Source organism: Embiotoca jacksoni, unplaced genomic scaffold (genome assembly GCF_022577435.1).
Source record: "Embiotoca jacksoni isolate LCO1_2020_lvr unplaced genomic scaffold, fEmbJac1.0.p SCAF_5, whole genome shotgun sequence".
NCBI classification, from domain to species: domain Eukaryota; kingdom Metazoa; phylum Chordata; class Actinopteri; family Embiotocidae; genus Embiotoca; species Embiotoca jacksoni.
This window is the reverse complement of record NW_027185403.1, coordinates 9,383,288-9,405,069: the sequence shown is the minus strand read 5'-3', so window position 1 is coordinate 9,405,069 and position 21,782 is coordinate 9,383,288. Positions and strand designations below refer to the sequence as shown.

The following is a 21,782-nucleotide window of genomic DNA, read 5'->3' as shown; positions in this document are numbered from 1 at the left end:
CTTACGATCCAAGTTTCCAAGAAACTTCCTCTAAATCTGCAGTCAGCCTGCGGGCTTGCAGTAATGAAGCAATCTCATGAACTCTTCTTGTTTTCCTCTCCTCTTATTCTTCTTCCTCCTTTCTTCCCCACCATGCTTATGAAATGCACCCCTCCTTTTAAGTGGGGAAGCAGTAATCCACTTTCAGCACCAGTGACAATGGACAGCTCCCCACAATGCAGAGCAAACACGCCGAGCTCGTTCCGTTTCTCTCCGGAGGCAAACACACACACACACACACACACACACTTACGCACGCATACTGTACACGCTCCTCCTTCAACCCCTCCCACAACCCGTCCAACACAACAAGACCAACTGCTGGTGTTCATCAGTTGATGAAATGAGTTGCTGGTCTTATTATTAAGAGTTATTATTAACTCTGCACATCTTCCGCCGCAAACTAAAAACGCACCTCTTCCGACTTCACCTCGAACAGCAGAACTTTAGTAGCACTTAAAATGGCACTCACTGATAGCACTTTGTAGTTTGGCTTTCTTGAAGAAATTGTATTTTCTTGATTCCTGTTGTTCTGGGTTTTGTACCCTCATGGTTGGGAATGCACTTATTGTAAGTCGCTTTGGATAAAAGCGTCAGCTAAATGAAATGTAATTGTGACTGTTTCTCTGCAAACGTCAAATGTAAATGTGATCGCCATCAATAGAAAAATGTCTTGTCTGTATGTCTTTACACAACGGTCCAATAAGAATACTGGTTTTGCTAAAAGACTTGACAAAAGTAATAAAGTGATGATAATAGTAATGATGATCGTTGTTTTCTTCTGGTGACATCCGTTTTCCTTTTTCTCTATTTTCTTTCATGATTATGTTTTATTTTATTTTGGACATTCACTCATGATTTTGTAGCTATTTAAGTTGTGTGTTTGTTTTTTATTTGAGTATTATATGTCACTATTTTGTCACTGAACAAATAAAATAAAGATAATAAAAAAAATTTATGCAAATATTTCTTTTTTTTCTTCAAAAGAATTGAAGATAGACCAAGGTGGTACAAAACAGGGAACTGGGATATGATTCTTGCATAGGTAAAATAAATGACTAATATCATTTAATGAATTGTGATAACCAGTAATTAATGCAATAAATAGATTTTAATTGATTATAAAACAGTAATACCACAATGTAAAAAATAATGTGACAAGAAAAGGACTGAATTCAGATCTAGTAAAAGTTTACATGTCTTTAAATTATTAAAAAAAAAAAAAAAAAAAAAAAAGGATGTAATGAAATGTGCTTGAAGTTTAAAAAAATAAAAATACAACATTTCACAAAATGGCACTGCAGAATATTATTTATCCAGTTTTAGATAGAGTATATAATGGTAACGTAAATGTAATCCTAAACAGTGAGTTTTGATGTTTAGATGTTTTAGATGTTTTGTATGTACAATCTCTACTAAGTAACAAGTAAAGCTGAGGTTTATCTAGTCAATTAAAATGTACAGATTTTCTTTTTAAATGAAGTGGTGGCTCAGAATTATACTGGATAATACTTGAATGAATGTACCGAGTTGCCTCCCACTACTACAAGTATGTATATATATATATATATATATATATATATATATATATATATATATATATATATATATATATATATATATATATATATCTTCTCAAGACCCTTTACTTTATTGATTCCTTTGACACCAATCTGAACTCATCAAGATACCCCGAGTCAGACAGTGAGCCTGCCAATCAATCGATCCAGTTGTATTTGACTACTCTTGTTGTGAATAACACGCTTTTTACCTTTTAGGACCCTGATTCACCCTGACCAGGCTCTACATCGTGCTATCATTGTCACCTGAAACTGGCACATATCTCGAGAGAGATGACAAGACTAAAAGAGTGAGGAGAAGATGGGAAGAAAAAAAGAGGAGGAGCAGATGAGATAGAATTAAGGAGAAAGAGGATGCTGGAAGATAATCTTATAATGTCTTTCTGGGCTATATTTAGTCCTGAATCATGTATGGCGAATAGACCAATGGCTAGAATGCAAAATACTGTAAAAACAGCAATAAGTGAAATGAAGAAATAGATGAAAGCAGACACTATGTGGGGGGGGGGGGGACAACCCATGGAACAATAAAAATGCAAATGAAAGGCATAAAAACAGAAGAAATAGAAATAGAGAGAATTGATGGAGGAGAAGGCAGCTGGGGAGTTAGAGGAGGGTAGTGTGAGCTGGAGGTGGGATGTAAAACTCAATGTCCCGTACGATCTCAGGGTTATTTGCTATCAAACTGAACAATTCTGCAGGGACTGGGATCAATACTACTCCATGGGCTCTAAATATTATGCTTCACACTTACCTGAAACAGTGCAAGATGGGATGACCAAACTAAACTGGGAGCAGAGAGAAGGAAAGAAGAGGAGAGGTAGAGGAAATAATAGTTGAGGGGAGAAGAAGAAGAAGGGGGAGGATTGTTTTCTCAGGCACCACCACTGTTTTGGCTATTAAACACGAAGGAGATTACTGTGTGGGGGAATTTGCATAAACATGCTTCTCTATTACCGCCCCCATTGTTCATGATTAATGAGATTAGGGTTGCCTTTGAGCACAGATTCAAGGATGTAATAGCAGCTAATTGCTTGTCTCTTCCCAAATTAGAAGTTGCGTTGTTTGATGTTTGTTTCCACATGCATTTGCTCAGTGATGAAGCTCTCGTTTCTCTGCCTGGTTGGAGAGAGAGCGTACCTGATGGTGGAAGATAAAGATGTGGAGCAAATTGAAAGGGAACTAGAGTGTCGGAGAGGAAAAACAAAACTGGCTGGGAGAGATAGAGTTTCATGATGCACAACAGCAATAAAGCACCTCGAAATGAACCGAAAATGGGGCAAAGCAGCAAGGGAAAGACAAGAGGAGAGTAATACGTGAGAAAATGGGAAAGATGCAAGGAGAAAATGAAAACTGTATGAAAGAGACGAAGAGGAAATGGAGAGATTACAAACACAAAAGAAAAAGGGAGGCTATAGAACTGAGAACGGCCACAAATGTGCAAATTATGTAAAAAAAAATAAATAAATAAAAGGAGAGAAAAGATGCAAGGAGTGAAGTGAAAAGCAAAGACTGGGTGGTCAGGGAGATGAGAGAGAAGAGACAGAAGGGGGAGGTGGAGATAGGCCGAAAAATGAGAGAGACAAAAAGAGAGGAGATTGCTTTGAACGCTGTAGATCTGTTAGAATTGAATCAGAGGCGGCCAGCTGTAAGCTCTGATAGTGCTTTGCCTCTAAATATAACAGGCTCTGAGATGGACAGATAGGGCCACAACAACAACAACACACGCACACAGAGGGTGAGAACAAGGAAGGCTTCACAACCCATGACTGAAGAGAGACGTGGCGCTAAATGCCACTTGTATACACAAACAAAAAGAATTACAGCTCACTGCTTGGTCATTTTTGTGTGATGACAGTTTCAGCATATGCGAGGGTGCGTTTCCATAATACGACATTAGCCACAAAATATTCCGTGACAAGTTCCAGCACAAGCAACAGGCATGCCTGCAGTTACACGCACATACACACACACGCACACACGCGCACACACACACACACACACACACACACACACACACACACACACACACACACACACAGCGGGGATAACACTACAGTCACGGTAATGCTGCATGACAACTCAATAAAACAACCTTCCAGCATCAAGACCCATCTGCACAGACACAGCAGATTGCAAGTGCCCCCCCCTGGAGGCCTGGAAGTCGACTCCAAACCAACACCCCACACGGGCCCCCGGCGCTCAAGGTGGCAGTGGCAGTGATGGAGTGACAATGTCGCCTCTGGGTGAAATTACAACCGCAACACACCAGCCCTCCCCCCTCCTGCCCCCCCTCCTCTTTCTCATCTACCGCTCTTTTTCCAGCAACCCCCCCCCCCCCCCTCCTCAAGACACCCTGCTGATGACAACTGTGTGTCTGCATTACTGCACATACACATGCATGGGTTCATACAAATGCACACACATTCCTGCAAGAGGGAGATATCCCCTGCAGAGCTAGGAGACTCAAGCACACACACACACACACACACACACACACACACACACACACACACACACACACACACACAATCTGAGAGAAAGCTCCAGAAGTGCCTATAAGTGTCTCAACAGAATATTCTTGCAGGAAGCTCGAGCCCAGCTGTCACTGGTGTTGACACCCCCGTGTGATAAGTCATGCACACACACACACACACACACACACTTTCATCCGGATCCTGCTTTCCCTCCATCAACATCCCACGTTGACTTACACGGGAAGATTTAAAAGCGAGCTCGGCATCATTAATATCCAGCATGGAAAATTAATTAACATGGAGGTCATTAACTCATGTAAACAAGATGTTAAGCTCACACCGCTTGACTGAAGTGTGTGCAGTATGTATGTTGGAGTGTGTGTGTTAATAATGAAGGTGAGTCTCCCAGGAGAGGGTAAAGGGAGCCCTGTGGGTCCAGCTGAGCTTCTTTAGCCTCATTTACGGGCAAGTTACATAAAAGCATCTGCACTGCAGCGTTTATCAAAGCTTCTTCAGGTGGTGCACTGCAGGACTCCAGTGGACCGTCATACACCTAGAAGATGAGTCGAAATCAAACATATGAGGCAGGTACAACAAACATGCAATGCTGCAACAATTATTAATTCATTAATTATATTTAGTAAATTATAGGATTTATCTTTTTTTTTTTTTACTCATGTAAGATGGCTTTGAAAAGGGAATGCATTTTTTTTTATAGTTAATAAAATCAATATAGATTGACAAATAAAAAAAAGATAGGCTTAAGTACACTTCTGTGGTACTTTGTGGTCCCATTTGTTGCTGCTTTATACTTCGCACTCCACATCATTTCAGAGAAATATCAATAATGTACTTTTTACTCCACTATAGTTATTTTGCTATTATTGTTCCCACAAAAACACAGCCAGAATCAAAAACATGATGCGTTTTTTTCTCTGAAAAGAAAATAATGCTCTTATCAAGATATTTTAGTCTGTGATCAAAGTTACAATCTAATTTCCTTTTTTTATCATTTCACAAACAGATTTTTTTTTTCATTGCTTTTTTTCAGTTATAAACAGTCTCTATAAGATCTGAGTTTTTTTTTCATATTGAGACCCCAGACAAGATAAAAGTAGCCGAGTTTATGTTTGTGTTGTCAGAATCAACAGTAAAATGATGCTTAAACATTAATGTATAAATGATAATAATCCTATATACTGCTTCAGGCCTCAATCTGTGTGATGAGAAATGTGCTACGAAGACTTCCATATTTTACTATAGTGAGGTTTTAAATGCAGAACTTGAAAATGGAATATTTTTTACGTTATTCTATTGTGATTTTTACTTGAGTAAATGATCGAAATACTCCTTCCCTCTCTGGTGGAAACGTTAAGACTTAAAACTGTTTTTTTTTATATTTTCCCATATAGTTGAAGTGCTGAGTAGGCACCCCCTGAACTCATAACCGATACATACACAATCACCCTCTCTCCCTCCTCCTCTCAAACTCTTTCTGCTGAGCAGGAGCAATGACGTTCTCAGAGGGGCTCCCGAAGCTCCCGCAGGTGATTCTAAAGCTCATTTCTGCTGCTGATGCCTTCTCTTCTTTCACTTCAGTTTTTTTGGTTTTTTTTGGTGTTGTGACTGCTTTGTTGCGTATGAGGGAAGCTGTCACTAAGAGCATGACTGTTCACGCACATCAGCAGCCTCTTCCACTCCACTAAATCTCTGGGGAAAGCACCTGTCAGATGTAAACACACACCATGCTACTTACAAAGTCAATGAAATGGAGTTCTCAATCTTACTGGCTGCCATCTAGTGTTCATTAACGGGAGATTTTTAAGTTGACTAAATAGGTTGAAGAAAAAAAAAAAAAGGTTGTTGAACTAAAGGGACTTTAATAACTCCGCGTCGACACAGCAAACGTGTTAAGAGAAATTTGTTCTAGTTGTCATGGGAAAATCACGTAGCTCCAAAATATCCCTTTTTTTTTTTTTTAAGATTACCCAGTGGGTTTTGAAATGGATTAACTTTCGCAGCCACCGAGGGAACACTTAGTACTTCAATTTATCTGAGAAATTGAGCATTTACTTAATTCTGTTTTATTTATAGAGTGAAAAAAAAACCCACATAATCTCAGGTCACTTAATTGAGTGAGGTTGAGACCTTAAAATATCATCGTGAGGAACCCAACATTTACCGCAGAAGCAAGAGTTGGAAGGAAAAACTCCCTTCAAACAGAAAGAAAGGAAGAAACCAGAACCAGACTAGGAGGTGGGTGACCATCTGCCTCGACTTTTTGGTATGAGGGGAGAGCAAAGAAAGAAAAGAACAGCATAGATAGAAAACAAAAAATAAACACTGGGCATGTTTTTGAGACCACTAACCGCAGATCAGAAACATGAAGCTCCGGGGCCAGAGATACCTGAAAAAGCACAAGCTATGGGAGAGAAGGCAACAAGTTATTGACATGCATATAAAAAAAAAAATGGAGGTGCTCAAAATATCATGTTTGATTACATGTATTATCCATTTTGAATTCGTAAACCAAAACTGTTCATGTTTGAACCACTTATATTACCACATATGCACACAGAAGGACACTGGATTGACAGTTAAATATTTTATAAACATTTATTCTCCGTACAGTTGTAAGGAATCAATGGGAAATCAACATTATCAATTACTAATAGAAAAATACCTCTGCTGCACCATGACCACTCCACACCCGTACATATAGTGAGTAGCAAAAGAACATGTGTGTTGTGAACACTTATAAAATAAAATAAAATAAAAATATTTGAGCGTGCAAACCTGACATCTATAACAAAGTGTCAGTCATAGAAATAGACATACAGTGTGTGGTATATTGGCATATTTTTTTTTTATAATATTCTCTACAAAAAAATATCAGTGATATTCTCTTTTTTTTTTTTTTTAATTACATTTTCGATATATCGATAAAGATTGTGTGCAAATTTTTAAAGAACTTAAAGGACATCTGGCTTGTGAGTTTAAAGTAATCCCGTAGACCTATGAGGAGAAGGAAACAGATTAGTCTTTGGAGTGAATCGTCTTTTCACATATTTGGCTTCATGTGTAAAAATCAAGTACTATGACCTCCGTGTCCAACGTTGTGTCAGCACATTATACAGTATGTGTGGCTGTCAAAAAGGCTCGTCAGTAGTTATTGTCCCTTCAGCCAGCTGTTCACATCACAGAGTCCAGAGAGGCAACAGCTTTGATGACGCAATATGATACATGATCTCTCGGTGTTTAACACAGTGTAAAAGTGTGCAGCAGGATGCAGAAATCCATCCCGACATTTTCATGTCCGGCTTACCCGTGTCATCGTGAATATTAGTGTCACAGGCAGCTTTTTACAACAGGATTGAGCTTGGCTTAATAAACATTTGCTCCTCGCAGTTTCTCGGGACCCGTTGGATCGGCAGCCACCCCGGCCGTTCACCTGGCAGTCACAACGTCTCACCCCTTCAAGAGCTCCAATGGGCGAGACTCTGAAACGAGGAGGTTCTCCCAACGAGGCGCCGGCTGCTTTTACGTGCAGCGCAGAGGCAGAAATCTGACACAGTATTTCTGTTTGACATCTTCAGTTGATCATTTTGAGGTTTTAGCTGCTGGCCACAGGCCACTGCATGTTTATAGGCTGGTAATGACCGTGTGAGGTGAGTTTTTTTTTTCTGATTGGTTGACCTGAGCCTCACATGACACCGGTTATCCCAGCAGTGTGACTGTGTCTCAGCTGAGGTGGAGGTTAGGACGGCTCCTCAGAGGGCTGCGGCTATAGATGGCAGTGCACTGAAGGGCGGACACACACACACACACACACACACACACACACACAGGGCAGAGGAAAAATTGTGTCATTGTGCAGTTTCAAACAGTGTCCGAAACAGAAGCAAACTATTCTTTTATAATAAGACCTGACTATATTAGATTTAACTTTTAATATCTGATATGTATTTTTCATCACGCAGTGAACACTGTTTCGCAGACAAACAAAACAAAACTTGCAGGACAAAATAAAAAAATATCCGACAGACAGTAACATTATGATACAAACTTGAAGCTGCAGTGCAAACAATCAATCAGTGAATGATACTATAGTTAGCGGAGCAGCACACAAAGGAATACACAAAGATGTACATAATCCAGCATTCAAAGCTCGGCCCCAGTGGAGGGGATGTATGTTTTTTACAAATGTAAAACATGTTTGACACATTTAACACTGAAACACGTAAACTTGTTGGGAAACGAGCATCTAACAATACTGGACTAACCTGCTGATCTAAGCCACTGTGTGGGTTGCTGTAATCACTGTGAGTCAGGGTTGGTCTGTTGAGACTGACGTCCTGTACACGGTGTGGACACTGTTTGAACTGAGACCATTAGATCCCAGTGTCTGCACACTGACGTGGACTGTGAAGCTCAGGTCGACATTCTCCAGAATACACTGTGAATATAGAAACAAGGTGAACTTTACATGTACTGGTCCGGTTTTTGATCCGTTTTTTATTCCCGTAGCTACAACAGGAAGCAATAATGTGAAGCTATAAAGTGTGAAGGAAGCAGCTGATACCTTTGTGCACGCTGAGCTCATGACAGATTTGTGAAAGTCCCCATCTACAAACACCTGAGAGGTGACAAGAAATAATCATTACATTTTATAGCGCATTAAAAAAATAAAATAATTCAATGTCCGTGTTTGTCCTGCCTACCCTGTAGCCATACACATATGTGCCGTTACTGCAGCCCAGCTCATCGAGTGGCGGCCTCTCCCAGCCAATCATGAGGCTGCTCTGGCCCACTGTTTTGATGACCTCAACAGAGCAAACCTCAGCCGGCGCTTCTGGAGGGGATTAGACAAAGAAAGGTCAAGCACCAAAATTCCATCTACTTGTATTCTTCTCTTTGAGAAATGAAACATGAATTCGATCATTCGCACGTTCTACCACAACAAATGAACAGAACAAAAAATAGAGCTGTCACGATCATGAAATTTGAGTTGACAATGAATTGTCACATAAATGAATGCAATTAATGATTTAATTGTCTCATTCTGTTCATTTTATGCCATAATCTAAAGTACAAGCACAATGACGTTTTAATATTTCATGTATAACTTACAAAGAAGAGGCACATATTGGCTGTGATGTTGGGCTTTGCAAATAAATCCATGATTTTAATGTCAATAGATGTTTATTGAAATGTCGTCAGTTAAATATTAGAAGTTAAGCACCTCAAGATAAACAGTTGGTGGCGCTAATTCTTGTTTAATGTGCTATCAAACAGAAGCAGAAGAAGGTGGTGGACAAAATGACATCATTAAAAAAAGCGCAAGTCCAACCTCAAACGGGGGAAAACGTGGAAATATTGATGGAAATATTTCTGTTAGTTTCATCTAACTGTTTTATGAACACGAATGGAAACAATTCTAACAATTCTGCAAAATGATGACGATTATGCTCATAATTGCGATCAGGCAATTATGTAATAATTTTGACCAGCCTAAAGAGAACGCCGTACATTCAGAACTTGTAAATGAACCCAAGGAAGTCATTAAAAGCAAATAGTCATGCACTGCAGTGTGTTATGTGGACAATAAAGAGGGCAACACCAAACTACCAAAGTCTGCACTGGAATGTGCTGCAATATTTTCTCCAATACAAGAGACAAAAACAGAGAGCAGCCCATATCTAGACGGGGTGTAATCACATTACAGCAGCAGGCTTTGAAAAACTAATATCTGAAAATCCTACATTGCAGCATCACGCATAGAAGCTACAACACAAAAATGTTGTTTTAACGTACTGTGAAATTAAACAAGGCCTTTTATGAAATACATTTTTTTTTCTACCTTAAACGAAGATGTATTCTCAAATATTGAACATACCTGGTTTGGGTCTTGCAGTCTTCGTCTTTTCGCGAGCAGCAGTGAATTTTCTGGCAGACCTGTTGGATGTCTCAGAAGAGCAGTGAGCAGACTGAGTGCAGGATGAAGTGAATGCAGAGCCATCGTATGCAGGGTAAGCACCGTCCATCTTAGAAGTCATGTTTGAAATATCAGCCTTAGGGGCAGTTGATAAGTTTGGGGCAGTTGCATCTGAGGCAGTATTTTTAGGATGAGTGACATCAGAGTTAAAAGTAGTGGTCCTTAGAGTTAGAGTAGTAAGAGCTGTATGTGTAGCATCGGACAGGTCAGGGACAGAAGGGATTTTCTTTGTTGGTTTTAGGGATATTGTGTTATTAGTGCCACTGCTTGAGATGGATTCAGCTTTGCGAGGTGACATGGTGGCAAAGGCAAAGTTAGAGGAACTGGCAAGAGCAGATGATGTGGATTTAGGTATGTCTGCTTTAAGGCGATGGTTTGTAAACATGTTGGGGCTGAACGTTGCATGAGCAGATCTAGATGCAACTGCATTAAAAAGCGTTGCTGACTTATTAGTGGCAGCGGGTTTAGTTGTTATTGGAGTGTGTTTAGCTTGGCTCCAAGCAGCGGTGACTGGGACAGAGTTGGGATGTAGAATATTGAAACCGAGGTTCTGCTTGTTTGTCTGAGAGGCTGAGTTCAGGTCTGCAGGAACCGAAAGTGACAGACTCCTCCTCGGCTGCTGTCCTCGTCCTCTGCTCTCTGGAGCCTTGAAATAAGGACAAACAAATTTATTAGACATACCTTGTACAATTTTTCCAAGGTGTGTGTAAACATCTCCACACCTGGTGAGATTTCTGAGTACAAACTGTCTTCTAGACTAGAGCAAAGCCTCAGGATTTATAATTCAGTTCATAGGTAATCAGAAAATAATGTAATTTTTTTTGTATAATTTAACATTAACAGGTGTCTATATGTTAAAAAAAAGAAGAAAAAAAAAGTCCTCTGTGTACCTGATAGCTGCTCATCAGAGTCTTCTGCAGTTGCTCATGTAGGTTGAGGATCTTCTCAGGGCTGCTTAGCCTCCTGCTCAGACTGACACAGGTGCTGGAGGAGGGAGGGGGAGGACTCGGTGAGGATCCAGTCAAACTGCTCGGGTCTGGAGAGGACTTCCCTTTCATGTCTGGGTGATGAAATCCAAATGTCTCTGGTTGACTGGTTGCTTGGACTGGTCCACTAGCTGAGGGAGATAGCTGTGGTGGGGTTAAAGAATGGCTATCTTAGATTTACTTCCAATTTAAAGTACAAATGATCAAAGATGTTTTTGTTTGGCATTTTTTAACAGTGATATACTGATGTAAAATGATCTATGATACCTTGTTAAGATTAGTGTAAACACATGACAGTGTGTCTAAGAGATGTGGCAGCCTGGTATATTACTTAATAATAGCGTTTTAAATGAAGATCACATTTCCCATAAACCCAGGTTTTTGCTCTATAACAAAATATCTGTAATTGTGAAAACATAACAGAACAAGCCAAAAATATGTTGTTTTTTTTCCCTGTGAAGCAGTGTGCTGTTGCATATTTTTAATCAACAGTAAAAATATATTATAGAAGCAAGAAACTGTTGTTTTATCTTGTTTATCTTTGAAAATGATTTTTAGAAAAACGTTGCAGTAATAGTTTGTTGCTTTTAAAGTGGTACACCTACAAGCCTAAATAGTTTGAAAAGCTTATAAGTAAATACATATTTGCATAAAGACCTTGTTTGTTTTAATCTCACCCGTGCTGCATTAGCAATCAGGCTCCTGTTTTGTGCAACAGCCTGTGATGCTGACACCTGCGCACTGGCGAGCTCTTGCAGGGGTGAGTTTGGCACAAGTGAGTTGGCATTTTTCTTTAGTGTCCCTGTTGCTGCAGGTGTGACATCCCTACTGCAGTCTTGAAGATGTGTTGAAGAATCAGTGGTGATTATGTGTTCTTCACTTTTTCTGCATTGACCTCCAGATTCAGGTGTGACTCCATTTTGCTGTTGCTTGTTTACAGAGGTGGATACATCCGCACAGGTCCGATCGGGAAATAATCCACCAGTGTAGTCTTGAAACTTTGAAATAAATTCTGGTGTGAACCCAGTACAGTAATCCCGGGTGTGTATGTTGCTTCCTGGTGCGAATGCAACAGTGTAATCCTGCAGAGCAGCATCACTGAGCAGATGCTCAGCCCGCTGCGTGAGCTTGGGGTCCACACAGCCTTGCCTGTGCATGGCCTTCATCAACTGAACTAACAAGCTGTTCCTCTCCTGACACTTCCCCACCAGGCAAGACAGCTTGGCCTGTTATTGGACAAAACCCCTGTCAGTTAAAATCAACCACGAAAAGCAGCTCAACAGAAGCACTGACAGTGGTGGACAACGATAACCTCTGAACAGCCGTGAAGGAATAAAAATCTGCTCTTTGCTTCCTCACCTTTAAAGGAGGTATATCCAGATCGGTCTTGCTTTTTCTTTTGAGGAGTGCATCGTGCTAAGAACAAAATCAAACACATGAAAACTATAAGAAACAAATACTGTTAAGGCCAAACAGTTCATAACCCAAATCAGTGGTTACCCACCTTAGCTCTGATATCGTTGTAACGTGCCCTGAGTGAGACGAGAACAGTGCTCAGCTCATCCCTGCGGCCCTGTCCTCTTTTCAGAGCTATATACTCCGAGTTCAGCTCCTCCAGAGCCACAGTCTGTTGGGGTTTACGCACACGTCACATCATATCATCACACAAACTGAGGACTTGTGAGTGAAATGGGCTCAAATAACTGAAGAACAATGACGCCCAGAACCCTTAATAAAGTTACAAATGGCAATTGAAAAATATGTGGATTGCATCCTTATCTCAGTGTTCTGCCAATAATATATGGTTAAAGATTGTTATTTTGATATGTATAGTCACTTAGAGTATATTTCTGATATGCAATAAACTGAAAAAGACAGACCTTTTGTCATTCTTACCTTGGCTTTGAGCTGAGCTGTGATGACTTTGTATTGCTCTTCCATTTGTGCCTTAAGTGACATAGCGTTCGTCTTCTCCCTGAGCAGGTCTGTCAGTTCGCTCTGCAGCTCCTTCGCCTGCAGCACAAACAGCTACTCTTTAGGGCTAACACATAAACTCTGTGTCTTTATTTGGCTTTGCAACTGGGGAGAAAGCTAGTGAAAAACAACGCAAAGAAAACTCAGGGAGTCCAAATGATGATTTTATAAAATACATTTCCATGAGTTGAGTGGCATAATCTGATTGAAAATGAAAGATGCGTGACGTATTCTTCCATCTTTCGCTTTTGTAATAGAGGCATGTCATTATTATTCAACCCCTACCTAATATTGCTCTTTTTTTAATCACTTGTTCGTATGTATGGCTACCAAACAGTTGCAAAATACCATTCAAATCCCAAATAATGATGCAGGTGTTCAAGGTGAGTAGAAAACGTTGCAAAAATAAAGGAGTTGCCTCAGAAGCTAAGAGAAGAACAGTTTTCATTACACTAAAAAAGCCAGTGGTTTAAAAAAAAAAAAGAGAGAGATTTCCAAGAGACTTCAAGTTCCAAGTTCAAGTGGGCAGCAAGTTTAAAACTCATTTTGCTGAGTGTAAAAAGACAGAGCAACATTTTTCTCCAAGGGGAATAAGATGTTTGAAAACAGCAGCTCAGAAAAATATTTGAAGGCAGCAACTAAAGTATCATCGCAGACTATGAGGTGAGGACTGAAAAAGCAAGGACTTAACGCCTGGAAGCTTTGGCACACTCCAAACTTATCACAAAGAACATAAGAGTCAACTGAAATGTGCAAGTGACGGGCATCCTGGATTCTTTCTTCAAAGACATTTTGAAAAAGAACGGGGTGCCTTCAGAGCTCGAATTAAAAAGCTTTGTAATTATCGGACTTTCCAACAAGCAAAGCGTATGTCCCAGTCAACCAAAGAATGGTACAGGAATCGTTCCTTCGGTGTCATTGAGAGTCCATCTCAGCCCCTGCATTTGAATACCAAAATGGTTTGATGGGATTTACAGAAAAGAAGTGTCAGCTCAGAAACCAAAGAATATGAGCAGGAAGCTTTTGCACATGACGGAACGGGCTGTAATACTGAAAATGAGGCTCGGATTATTTTGTTTATGAGCCTTTTTGGAGAAAGCGTTATTAAAACTTTGACTATTTACCAAGGTTTTAGTTGACATCTTTTCATCAGGTTTTATCAAGGGAATATCTTGCAGCTCGAGGGGTTTGAATAAATGTGATTGCAACTGTATATCTAGTGAAATACCTGGGTTGTGAGGCTGTCATTTTCCTTCCTGGTTTCTTCCATCTGGTTGGCTGCATCCGTCAGTCTCACCACCTTGTCAGCTGCTTGGGCTGCCTTTCTCTCTGCCTCCTCCCTCCTGTCCTCCGCCTGACACAATTCACCGTGCAACCTCTTGATCTGGACATGTACACGAAAGTAAGTGAAGTTGCTGAAGTTTTCCATGATATATATCATGGCCCGGTAAATATAAAATGGTGAGCAAGAACACATTTTAGTGTTTCGAAATTACACCAGATTTTTTTAAATAAATGAAAAATAACACAGTATATGCAGCGGAAATAAGAAGTCATAGTTGCTACTGTATCAATTATGAAAGGAAAATTGCCTCAACTCACCTCGACATGGCTCTTGTCCAGTTCCTCTCGTAACTGCTTTAATTCTGCTCCCAAAGCTTCAATCTCCCTCATCAGATCACTTTGCTCCTGTTATCAATCAAACCCACGGTGCACAGTAATCAAGCCTCATGTTAGATGATGAGCCGCAACAGACACTGACGTAATGCACAAATGCATAAATCCCTTCAGTCCTGATACCTCTGTGATGTTTCCTCGGTGGGTATTGGTCTCACATCGTTGATTTCCCGTCCCAGCAAGACTCTCAGTGTTCTTTTTTGTCCCAGCACCTCCTGGATTCAGCAGCTGTTGCCTCCGATTCTTCTCCTCTGCTTGTGTTTGGATGGGGAGCGCATGTAGACCGTTTCTTTCCTCTTTCAGGCCCTGGATCACTTCCATTATCTGCTTTTCCTCTATTTTCAAACAACTGATTGAATGCTCAGTTCTTCCTTTCTCTTCTTTCAAAGAGCTAACCGACTTAATAAACCTGTCACGTTCTTCTTTTAAAGTGTCAGATAATTGTTCCTGGTCTCTCTCCTCCGTCAGACTCTTGATGGAATAAGTTAGTGTGTCTCTATCTTGTTTCAAGTGAAGTATTGCCTGGCTTAACCGGTCACTCTCCGTCTGTAAACTCTGCATGATTTGGTCTCTCTCTTCTTTTCCACTTGACAGAGATTCCATTATTACCTCTTTATCTCTTTCAAGAGAAGATAAAGACTTAGTTAGCTGCTCTTTCTCCTCTTTCAGGCCACTTATGGACCTTATAAACTGGTCCCTCTCATCTTTCAACCCACAGACTGTCCGGTTCAGCTGCTCTTTGTCTTGTTTGAGGCTAGCCAGAGATTGACAGATGCAGTCTTTCTCCTCCTTCAGTCCCCAAACTGTCCGAGTTAATTGCTGTTTCTCCTCTGTCTGTGTTTGGACTGACAGAGCTGCTTCTCTTTGCTGCTCTCTGAGAGAATTTATTGAGCCAGTAAGTTCCTCTTGTTCAGTTTTGAGGCTCTGGACTGAGCTGGTTAGCCGGATCATTTGATCCGTCAGTGATCTAACTTTCAGACTGCTTCGTGAGCTGTTCTGTAATGAGATGCAGTGATTGTCATGTTGCCAACCAGATGCTGAAACTGTTGTCAAAGTGTTCGTTTCTTGACTGAACATAAGCTGTGCTTCTTTTCCTTTTAGCACACTTTCAACTAAACTGTCTACACATTCTTCTGGGTTGTTAGGTGGAAAGGATTCTGTTATTGCAGCTGTACATGGACTCTGCCGCTGAACTCTACACAGTTGCTTTTGACCCTGTGATTCTTGGTTATCCTCCCTGCTCTCTTCTAACTTTTGCTGCAGCTCCATGATGGTATTCAGATCATCGTCAGTCTTCTTGGTGAGTTCTGAGACCAGACACCCTTGTTCCTGGTTCTCCTGCTCCATCCTGACACCATCCTCCTCTAGCCTGGAGATATGCTCCCTCAGCTGTGTTTCCTGCTTAGTGACCTCCTCTTCTCTGAGCTCAACGTGAGCCAACAGCTCCTGGATCCGATCTGCCAAGGCCCGGTTTTCCTGATTCAGGGCTTGGACGAGATCATCCTGGGCGAGAATGGTGTCATCTCGGGGAGGAGATATTTGGAGTTGATCATCTCCATCACAGGTGGGTGGCGTGCTAACCTGTACAATGAGGTATATTTTGATTAGTGTGGAGCAAAGTATCTGCAGCTTTCAAAAGCTGCAGATACTTTTCTCTTTTCTCTCTTTTCATACCTTTTCTCTTGAAGACCTTTGCTCTGTCTCTGTCTGTTGTTCCTCTGCTTGCTTCCTGAGTTGCAGTTTCAGTTGAGTATTTTCCTCAAGCATCACCTGCAGCTGTTCCTGTGTGTGCTGCAGGGATACCTCCAGGTGCTCGCGTTGCTCTCGGAGAGCTTGAAGATCTTCCCCTAACCCCAAGCTCTTGTACGCTTCCCTCAGGGCATCACATTCCTCACTGGGGTTGTCCTCCAAATTCAGGATCCCTTTAGAGCACCAGTTCCCCAGTTTAAACTCACCGAATGACTCTGCAGTCAAGGAAAGTGACTGCAAGTTGGTGCTGAGTTTGGAGCCAAAGTGATGAAAGAGGTTCAGAGGATCATCATCCAGAGTTTCAGATTTGCCTGATGAGGAGTGATGCTCTATGTTGTTCTGTGTTCTCTCTGCTACTGCCTGGTGGAGAAAAGGTAGAACTGCAGATGAATGTGACTTCACTATTCCCTCATCTGACGTTGACTGGACCTGCACACAGATCACAATTTACCATCTTACGTTGCATGAAAATGAAACATAATGTTATAAGACATTCTAATCCTGAATTACATGCCAGTCAGCAATGAAATATTGATACTTGTATACTTGTGTAAGTATTTACAGGAGGGGAGACGGTTATGTAATAACTAAATCCAAGCAGCAGAGATTTCTTAGGGAGAATTTACCCTTTTAATGCTGTAATACATTGTCATGAGTCAACCACAAGGAATTTACAATGTTGTCCCTACAGTAACACTTAATCAAATGTTTATTAATCCTGCAGCTATTTTTACCAACCATATTTGGCCTTTCAAATGTGAATGAAGTGATAATGAAACTTATTTAAAAAAAAAATACATTTAAAATAGTCGTTTATCCCAGACTGATCAGTTTGATCAGCTTTTGTCTGTGTGTAAAAAAAAATGCAAACATGCATAAGGCATTAATAATCCTCTTAATTTATGCATGTTTATTTTACAAATAAAAGTACTGGAACTATATTATAAATATTTGTCCATTTAGTTACATACTGGAGCAGTCTTACTTTTGAACCACACATGGAACAACTGGCACAGCGCCTGAGGATAAAACATGCCTGTCTCATGTCTTCATAGCACATGTTTTCCTCTTGAGAAGAAAAAAACGTTTACCAACATGTGGAATCTCCTGTACTCTCATGCTGCTCATTTCACCTCAAAATGACTTGATGTAGTTTACTTCTGTGCATAATTACAGAGGAGGAAATACTGCACTCACTGTAAACAATATGAGAAAGAAGGCTGGCCCTGACCAGTTACTAGAAGGGAGACACCTTATTTTGTTTATAAATGTCTCCTACTGTCTTTCAGTACTTTACACCATATAACTGGGATGAACTTGAAAGGACATGAAAACTGGAAAAGCTCATCACCTTCGATGAATTTAAACATACATTTTTGAGCTTTTGTTAATGTCAGTAAGTGTTTTTTCTGCTTTGCTCAGGCCTTTTTCAAAATAGATCTTGATCACACTGAGACTTCTAGATTACATAGTGGTTATAGTAATAATAATAATAATAATAATAATAATAATAATAATAATAATAATAATAATAATAATCATTGATCTTTACGCACCTCTCCAGAGCTCTCTGCTGAGGATTGTCCCATGGCAGTGCCATATGAAAGAGTGTTGGATGGCACAGAACAAATAGCAGGTCTGCAGCTTGGCGAGGTGGTCCCAGGACTCGAGCATGTGGAATCAGTGACTGTGGATAACTGACTAGGTGGTTGGTTAGCTGCATCCCTGATGATTGGCTGGAGTCTTCGGTTCTCTTCTCTCAGCTCTTCAACCTCCTCCATCAGGGAGCTTTTGGACAGTTTCAGCTTTGCCTTCATCTCCTCCACTTGGCAGCCCTGGAAGTGGCTGTTTTCCTGGGCCTCCTGGAGCTGTTCCAATAGTCCCCTCCGCTCAGCCATCCTGTCCTCCTCTCTCTCCAGAAGCACCTTGAGATCCTCCTGCAGACTGATAATGAAGCCTTGCAGCCTGGCCTCATTTGAGGTCTGTTTTGTGTGTTTATTTCTTGCTCCTTCTATATCTTTCTCTGACTTTCCCTCATCACCCTCTCGCCTTTCCTTTCTCTCGATTCCCAAAATTGGCAGCCATTGCTTCCTCTTCTCCTCCTTCTTCTCCTCTTCTCCTTCACCCTCTCCTCTCATGGAGGGTAGCCTGTCTTGTTCTTCCAAGTGTGTCACAGTCCCAGCAGTAATTCGGACAGCTCTAATTGTTGCCCTGCCAGTGGCGGCACTCACTGTCATGTCAAGTAGCTGCTTTTCTAAAGTGTAGATCCGATTCTGTAGGCTTTGCTCTCTATCCCGGGCCAGGCTGAGCTTATGTTGGAGTTGAGCTTTAAAGTTTTCAAAGTACTGGGACTGACGACTCATCTCCTCCTCTTTGGCCTTCAGTTGCCTCTGGCAACGCTGCAGTCGCTCCCTCCATGCTCGCTCCCCTCGCTCCTTCTCCTGACTCTGAGTAGGAAGAAGGAAAGAAAGACTTAGACAAAGAGAGAGATACCTCAGTGAAGTCTGGAATACTTCTGACTCAATCCCAACACTGTTCCTCAAAGCTTGCTTTACAACATGTTGTGACTCCATCCAGTACTACACTAGTTTGTGTGTTTGTATTAGTATTGTAGCAACAGTAGTTTTTACGGTAGATGTTGTGTGTTGTGACCTTTGCCTGGCTTCTGTCTCTTTTGTTGGTTACTGTACACAACAGTAAACTGTAATGTCATTTATCTCACATGCTCCATTTCGTGTATTTTTTTTATTTTTTTGGGCACTGATTAAGTCCAAGTAATGAAAATGTAGATGGGAATAGGTAAAAATACGTAAATACACATGTAGAGAAGCAAATGTGACCACACTGCCACAGTGGTGGATCATATATACTATAGTATATATGTTAGCTAGACTGCAACAGCAGGACCAGGACAATAAGTACCAATGTCTGTCACTGAGTAACTGAGTGATAAATGTATACGATTGGTCATCCGAATATTGGAATTTCCTGTACCTTTTTCAAATTAAAAGCCCTAATTTCAAATTAAAAACACCAAAGCTATTTATACACAGTTTCAAATTACAACTCTCAGATTTACATAGTAAGGTGGTGATCGCAAAGTCTTTTTCATAGCTGAAAATTCTCCTGTGCATTCAACCCTATACAATAAGCCTTGGTAGCTCAACTTCTGATTGTAATTAAGTTATTATTATGTATTAAGTCTTTTAGTCCATTATTTTGTAGATTACGCAAACATTTTGTTGATGTCTGCAGTAAGTATGACCTGTGTGAACTCAAGCAGTCCTTGAGCATCTTACAAAACCTACATACTCAAATCTGTGAATTTGTTTTAGTATTTGTACAATCAATTGCCACTGAAGCCTTTAGAAGCATAACCCAAGCACTCACCATGTTCCTGACCTCCTCCCTGAGCATGTAGAGCCTCTGATCCAGCCTCTGGGAGTGTTGCATGCTGGGGAGCTGGGAGGCAAAAGCTCGATGATATAGCTGTAGCAGCAAACTCCGCTCGGACCACTCTAATTCTCTGACCCTGACACAACAGCACAACAAAAGGAGGTCACATTACATCATCTTAACTTAGAAAGCTTAATTACTTCCTTTGATCCAAAAATATATAAATTTGATTCAGTTTTACCTTTAAACATGAGAAAAGATGCGAGTAAAATCTCCTGCAGCGAGTACTTTTCAGCAGTGTGCTTACATGCAAGTGTGCAGTACAGTCAGGTGTGTGTGATACGTGATATCACCTCAGTGCCAAAAGTGGGTATATAGTAGCAGGTGTGTGTGTGTGTGTGTGTGTGTGTGTGTGTGTGTGTGTGTGTGTGTGTGTGTGTGTGTGTGTGTCACTGGATCCCCTCTCTTCCAGTCTCTCACCTGTTCCTTAGGTAGCTGTCAGACTGGATGGCTGAACCTGCTCTCGGTTCCAGGACCTCCACTCTGGTACACAGAACCCCGAGGTCCGGTTCAGTTCCTAAAGAGTCTGTTGCCATGGTAGCTGAACTGTTTCCGGTAACCGCTGTGTCTGATGAGGTCAGCCGGTGCCCACTAGGTGAGTTTTACCTGTGGCACAGGAACTGATGGTGTTAAACTCATTCAATAACAAAAAATAGAAAACAGTTTTCTCTACATTTGTGCAAGCTGCTTTGGGGTTTTTTTTCTAATCTTTATGTCCATCACACACACATACAAAAAAGACACGTACACTTAAAATACAGTCATCTATTATTCACCATGTCAACAGCTTGGTAGCAAGTTGTTGGGCACAAGTATCTCTCAGGTTACCCCACCTCCTAATCATCCTCTCCCCTCCTGCACTTCCAACTGTACCACATTGCACAAAACCTCCTAAAATCTTAAAGGGCAGGACAAGACATATATATTATAGCAACTTTGTTACATAAGATGAGCTATTGTCTTAGATTTTGGATATTGTAATATGATGATATCTCATAAGTGTTGTCTTTCTGGTTTCAAAGGCTGCATCACAGTAAAGTGATGTAATATTCTGCACTTAACAGATGGTTCTAGCTGTTCTATGATTTGCCTTTACCCACTTAGCCATTATATCCAAATTAGTTATGATTATTCATCAAAAATCGTAACGTGTGAAAATGTTGTAAGAGCACCAGTATTCCTCCTTATATTATGGTCGCACTATGGACATCAAGGTGTTTGGTCAAAAACATTGTGATATATGATTTTGTCCATATCGCCCAGCCTTAGTTTCACATGTTCTCAATTCTGTCTTACAACAGTACTCATGCGCACGTTCATTCAAACAGTTTTCGTAAGCAGTAATCGTTACGCCTGTGCATAATGTCAGTTAAGAGAGATGGTTAACTAACTATTCTTTTAAGGCAGACGTGAAAAAATTTGAATATGTCCTTTAAGCTCAGCAAAACTAACAAGGAAGTTTGGCTAATGCATAACTTGATACATACACACATGACAATAGATAACCAGTTCACAATAGTATAGTCAGAAAATCACTCATTCACAGATTTTAAGACGGGTTCTTGTAATGTAAAATAAGCAAAAGTTATAGGACCTTAAATTAAAGAAGCTCAAAGGAGTAAGCTCTCAATGGTAAACTTAAATAATAACCTGGTTTAGCGTTTCCACTGATTGTAGTTTCACCTTTTTAAATGCAACAAGCTTCCAGTATGTTCGGCTTCTGGTCTGTTAACTTTAGTTGCACTGTCGTTTCCTTGGAAACACCACAGACGCTGGACTTTGCCAGAATCCTCCATATCCAGTTGGGACTCAGCTGGTTCACCCCCCCCCCACACACATACACACACAC

At 40.7% G+C, this 21,782-nt stretch overlaps 2 protein-coding genes across 5 annotated transcripts in view; both read right to left on the bottom strand.

The window, feature by feature from the left end:
* The window catches only part of LOC138211143 (A-type potassium channel modulatory protein KCNIP1-like), a 41,642-nt gene extending 41,463 nt beyond the window's left edge, over window positions 1-179 (bottom strand). Inside the window, exon 1 of the mRNA XM_069170813.1 lies at window positions 6-179. The gene's annotated coding sequence lies outside the window, so the exon portion shown is untranslated. The remainder of the gene's footprint in view (window positions 1-5) is intronic.
* A 6,514-nt stretch (window positions 180-6,693) lies between these two features.
* LOC138211763 (trichohyalin-like) lies at window positions 6,694-21,756 on the bottom strand. 4 transcript variants are annotated; one of them, XM_069171877.1, is made up of 18 exons: window positions 21,584-21,756; window positions 20,354-20,539; window positions 19,868-20,009; window positions 18,034-18,924; window positions 16,403-16,906; window positions 14,852-16,309; window positions 14,654-14,740; window positions 14,280-14,435; window positions 12,974-13,090; window positions 12,582-12,704; window positions 12,437-12,493; window positions 11,755-12,303; window positions 10,982-11,221; window positions 9,993-10,737; window positions 8,818-8,948; window positions 8,679-8,732; window positions 8,380-8,552; window positions 6,694-7,897 (listed from the first exon to the last, which is right to left on the bottom strand). In XM_069171877.1, exons 2-17 carry the CDS (start codon window positions 20,467-20,469, stop codon window positions 8,424-8,426), a joined length of 5,499 nt encoding a protein of 1,832 aa, XP_069027978.1. In that variant the 5' UTR covers window positions 20,470-20,539; window positions 21,584-21,756; the 3' UTR covers window positions 6,694-7,897; window positions 8,380-8,423. The 4 variants fall into 4 exon arrangements, with proteins under 4 accessions (XP_069027978.1, XP_069027979.1, XP_069027980.1 ...); XM_069171878.1 differs by having other exon boundaries at window positions 21,617-21,756; XM_069171879.1 differs by having other exon boundaries at window positions 16,403-16,837; window positions 21,584-21,755.
* Between the last annotated feature and the right edge of the window lie 26 nt (window positions 21,757-21,782).

Bases quoted from the DNA above. Each gene is read 5' to 3' on its own strand.
- LOC138211763 (XM_069171877.1), bottom strand. From the start codon at position 20,469: ATGGCAACAGACTCTTTAGGAACTGAACCGGACCTCGGGGTTCTGTGT. The intron at 13,091-14,279 runs GTATTTCACTAG...TTTGTGCTGCAG, and splicing joins ATGACAGCCTCACAACCCAG to GCGAAGGAGCTGCAGAGCGA. The intron at 11,222-11,754 runs GTGAGATTAAAA...ACCCCACCACAG, and splicing joins TGATTGCTAATGCAGCACGG to CTATCTCCCTCAGCTAGTGG.